This window comes from Penaeus monodon, chromosome 10, assembly GCF_015228065.2.
Source record: "Penaeus monodon isolate SGIC_2016 chromosome 10, NSTDA_Pmon_1, whole genome shotgun sequence".
Lineage (NCBI taxonomy): Eukaryota > Metazoa > Arthropoda > Malacostraca > Decapoda > Penaeidae > Penaeus > Penaeus monodon.
The window spans coordinates 2,317,512-2,322,511 of record NC_051395.1 but is presented as its reverse complement, the minus strand read 5'-3'; the positions used below and the strand labels follow the sequence as shown (position 1 = coordinate 2,322,511).

Genomic DNA, 5,000 nt, shown 5'->3' with positions numbered 1-5,000 from the left:
TGAATTATGATTACACAAAGCTCTTGGAAGAAGATTAGACTCAGGGGGCATTTAGGAAGGGACTCTCATTATTTCCAACAGTAAATGAGGATAGAATGTCGTATCCGTGAGTCGTGGCTGGAAGAGTTCCAGGGAGGACACTATATCCATGCTTAGGGTCTATTCCTTCCTGCTGTGACAGGTGATGCACTATGTGTTAAGGAAAATTGAATGATATAAAAATAAGAAAGGAATGACACAAGTAACACAATGTTGTAGACTAAGTACAGATATGATATGGAGAATGGCAAAATAGCAAAAAACACATACAGAGAAAGAGATAATAACATTGCAAATGGGAGGCAAGGAATCTTGGTACTGTGCATGAATGTTCACAAGGGCATACAAGCCATGCATACTCACTCGAGCGGGGACCAAGTGAAGCCCATATTCTCTTGGAGGCAGTGGGTTAATATAACTTGACAGTATGGTAGAAAAACCGATAATGCATTGTGGGTTTTTTACCATCTATATAATGTGTTTATTAATCCGGTGCTTTATTTATTATCATGTTGTTGTTTTTATGATAGCCATTATTAACTGTTGTTATCATATCAACCCATTGGATATGGATTCTTTACTACCATCATATGGCCTAAAGTATGGGCATTAAGCTTACGTGAGCGGACGTTCTACCAGGTGTGCAGCTTGTAGGCTAGGCACAAACAAACACTCGTGTGCAGTGACAAGACTCCGTGCTTCCCTTTTGCAATGTTATTTTCTCTTTTTCTGCATAATCATCTTTAGCTTTTATGCCATTTTCCAGTGTTTGTATTTGTCATTTGATTTTCTTCATGCAGATGGTAATAGATTGTTTTTTTTTGTACAGACTCCATATCATTCCTCTAGGTAGTCTATAAATCAATATGATAATAACATAGGTACCAAAAGCTCCTTTCTAAATGCCAAATGAGTCTGATCATCCTCTAAAAGCTCTTTGCACCAGTGGCAAGTCATTCCTATCACCTCTGGCTTCGGCCAAAATACTCACGATGGCAAGTTTGTGTCATCCCAGCCCAAGCCAAATTTTCCCATGATGGTATGTTTTACATCACCTACCCCTTAAGCCAAATTATTCTATGATGGTCCCATCATCTGGGTTACTAATATCATATAATGATATTAGTAATCCAGATGCTCATGAAATGCATGCATAACATGAATTTCTCTTTTGTATACAAATAAAATTCTTCAATTTTCAGTTGTCCATTTTGACATTTTCAATAAAATTATTGCACCACAAAGCAGAGATGGAGCAGATATGAACTGAGTAGTGCACAAAACTCTTTAAGTGATTATGCAACTAGAAGTCACAGCCAGGTTAAATTAGATCAAGTGTGAAAATTCCTAGTGGCTTAATATCTGCCCTCAAAGTATACTGCATTTTGGAAATTTTAGACATCAGATTGTGTCACTAAGGTTACTCATACTGTATCATTAATATCTGTATAAGATGATAATGATTATATTACTATTTTTTCATAATTAGTATTATTGTTTTTATCATTATGATTAAAAATATTATTATTTATTTGTTCATTGCTTGATTAATACTAATTATGATATTCACTTCAATTAATAAGTGTGACCATCTGTTTCACAGGTCACAGAGTTCTCACAGATTGCAGCCAAAACCCTTCAGCTTCACAGATTCAATTTACGTCAGAGATTATGCCAGTAATACATGAGGTAAATAGCAAAGAATATCCCCATACCACTCTTACTCTAACTGTGTCATTTACAACTGATCTCATTTCTTCCATCTCTTGTTCTTAGATTATATGTATTTGGCTGTTGTATATATGTGAACAGATATTGAATGTTCCTTCCTTGCTCAATTCAGGTGTTGTTAGTGGGTATGGGTAATAAGAACCTACGCCCGATTCTGCTTGCCAGGGTCGATGAAGACCTCATGATGTATGAGATTTTCCCTTTTTATGAGAATCTAGCTCCAGCCCAGTTGAAAATAAGGTAATATATAAACTGTATTTTTGGTTGGAGGTGAATTGAATGTATGAATACTAAGTTTTATTGATTATATTTGAATAAAAGATGAAGTGATTTATTGGCCAAGCATGTGTTCAGAAGTGTTGGGTATTGTAAGGAGCTGAACTGTAAAATGTGTTTCATATTTTTAAAATATTTCCTATTAATTTTGATTTTTCTTCTTTTTATTTTCCTTTACCAGAATGAGATTGATTGAACACAACCTAATTCTAAGAGAAAGACGATCCAGTAAAAACAGGAAGAGAATGGAGGAGGAAGGTTCCTTTGACAGGAAAATTGACCGAGTTCTCAAGTTCCGTCCCTTCAGTAACATCAGCGTCTACAGTGGAGTAAGTTCTTTTCTTGTATTGCCAAGTGCGAGATAAGCATGCTATGTATATAACAGTAAATGTTGTTGTTGTTGTTGTTGTTTTTTAGGTCTATAATTCTGAAATTTGGAAATATTGCTCCACAGAAAGGAGCAAGTATGTGAAATGTAAAGCCTTTTTTTTCTACATTTATTAAAGATGATAACTAGTCTCATTTTTATTCTTTGGTATAATTTGATAATGCTCATCAGCAAATTATTTTATCTGGTAAAGTATCTGACAGAAATGATCCAGCAGCAGACAGACAGACAGAATGATGGAAAGAGAGCATATGGATAAATAATGTGTGAGTGAAAGAAAGAAAGAGGAGGATAAGTGAGAGTGTGAGAAGAATGAATGAGAGAAAGGGAGAGAGAGAATTGATAAATGAGAAGGAGGGAAAAATAAAAAAAGAGGGAATGGATGAATGAGAGAAGGAAACATATATCTATATAGAGAGAGTGAATGACTGAAAAAAGAGAGGTAGAGAATGTTGCAAAAGATGAGCCTAATTAGATGGAGTGATTCTGTAAAGTTATCAAGTCTTCATGTACTTGTCCCAAAACTTCACATATAATTGTCAAAACTGCTTATATTAGTTTCATTTGTTGATCAAATTCTTCACGTTATACCAAAGAGTAAGTTTTTACCAAAATATGAGGATTATTCTTAACCCTGGCCAGCACCTTTTACTTATTGGATCCAGATGCTTCACTGCATTCACATGGCCCAAACTATGGGCATTAGGCTTACTTGAGCAGATACTCTGATGGGCAAACACAAACAGTGACAAGACTGTGCCTCCCCTGTGCAATTTTATTTTATTTTTTTCTGCAATTTTTTTTTTTTTTTTTTTTTTTTTTTTTTTTTTTTTTTTTCAGTCTATAAATGTCATTTGATTTACTTTATCCAGATGGTAGTGGATTCTTTTCCTTACAGACTGCATATCATCTCTCTAGGTAGTCCATAACTCAGTGCAATAATAATAACAATAAGTTATATATACATTTTTTGTTTTATTATAATATTAAATTTTCCGTAATACAACTTGCTCTGCCACTCACACCAAGCAGGAATAGGATCCTGGACATGGAAATAGTTCCCTCCCTGGAGCCAGTGCTTTTCCAGTCATGGCTCATGGACAATACATTCCCCACTCATTTATCAATGGGAATAATGCCAAAAACCCTTCATAAATGCTGAATTAATCTAATAATTCTCCAGTAACTTTGTGCACTAGTGGAGAGTCATTCTCGTCACCCTTGGCTTCAGCCAAAATTCTCATGACAGCAAGTTTGCATCACGCCCAACCCACAGCCAAATTTTTCCTTGACAGCATGTTCACACCATCCTTACCTCAAGCCAAATTTTTTCATGACAAGATGGTCACATCATCCAGGTTGTAGGGATTTAAGATAACCTGTTGATTATAGTTTATAGATTTTTATGTATTTAAAAGCCAAACCAGCAGCTGTGTGTGAATTTCTTTTGGTCCATGTCTGTTTTTCACTGACCATTATTTTTTATTTTTTAGGTATTTGTCTGTGGTCCATATCCTCACTGGCTTTTCATGACAGTGAGAGGAGAGATGAGATATCACCCAATGAGTGTGGATGGCTCTGTCAAATGCTTCGCTCCCTTCAGAAATGTAAACTGTCAAAATGGCTTCCTTTACTTCAACCGCAAGGTAAGTGTGATTATGACAGTTGAGAATAATGTTGGAGATTATCAAAAAAGATAAAATCAAACTAATATGATGATAATAAAACGAACAAATTAAGAAGGAACTCTATATTACAAAAATCATATTATATCTATGGATGGAAGAGGAAAAAGAGAAAGGCAGAAAACAATCTTATTTGGCCATAAGATAAAAAAGATGATCACACAGACTATTTTGTAGTTGCACAGATAAGATTTTAGCTGAAAAGGAAGATTATATTTTATATATTGCAGGAATGAGTGTTTTTTTTTTTTTTTTTTTTTTTTTTTTCATTTTCTAAGAAGCTCATACACATTTTTATTACTATGGTTTGATGGAAAAGCAAGTTATGGATGCTGTTGTGATATTGTCAGACTGTCAAAGTTAACTACAAAATTTGAATTATTAGCTAATGCCATTCAGTTTTAGATTAGAGTTTATTTTGCATTTATATCCTGTATTTTTTTTTTTTTTTTTTTTTTTTTTTTATGTAGGTATTTGGGAAAATGGGATTTCAATTTTTAAAATACTGAAACAGAGATTATGTTTTATTGGTGGATTATTATGAGTGCTATGTAGTGGTACAGTGAATATCTTCACAATGGACTATGAAGGAAAGAACATGAAAATGCTTTTGTTACAAAATCTTGCTTTTTATATATATCACAATAAAAGTATTATTTAGGAAAAGCCTATAAAATAATGCTCCTTTGGAGCTACTCAAAAACATCAAAGCTTAATTGTAAAGTACTTGTTCAATATAACAAGTAATATTAGTACACAAGCGCAAGCCTCTCCTGAGACGTCTTGTCCTTTTCACTTTAGACAAGTGTTCATTATTACCCTCGGCATCACTATCTGATAAATCAACTTGTCGTTTGTTACTCTTAACTATGTCTCCATTT

The 5,000-nt window shown here is 34.0% G+C and overlaps 2 protein-coding genes across 3 annotated transcripts in view; one reads left to right on the top strand and one right to left on the bottom strand.

The window, feature by feature from the left end:
• The window catches only part of LOC119577767 (cleavage and polyadenylation specificity factor subunit 1-like), a 26,914-nt gene that overhangs the window by 11,383 nt on the left and 10,531 nt on the right, over positions 1-5,000 (top strand). Inside the window, exons 15-18 of the mRNA XM_037925320.1 lie at positions 1,643-1,728; positions 1,883-2,010; positions 2,228-2,375; positions 3,928-4,080. Of these exons, the coding sequence (XP_037781248.1) occupies positions 1,643-1,728; positions 1,883-2,010; positions 2,228-2,375; positions 3,928-4,080 (515 nt within the window). The remainder of the gene's footprint in view (positions 1-1,642; positions 1,729-1,882; positions 2,011-2,227; positions 2,376-3,927; positions 4,081-5,000) is intronic.
• Positions 4,170-5,000, bottom strand: part of LOC119577768 (dentin sialophosphoprotein-like) — a 3,030-nt gene continuing 2,199 nt past the window's right edge. For both annotated transcript variants that reach the window (XM_037925321.1, XM_037925322.1), the window contains exon 4: positions 4,170-5,000. This exon is cut by the window's right edge and continues 404 nt beyond it. In XM_037925321.1, coding sequence (XP_037781249.1) covers positions 4,832-5,000 — 169 coding nt within the window. In that variant the 3' untranslated portion in view covers positions 4,170-4,831.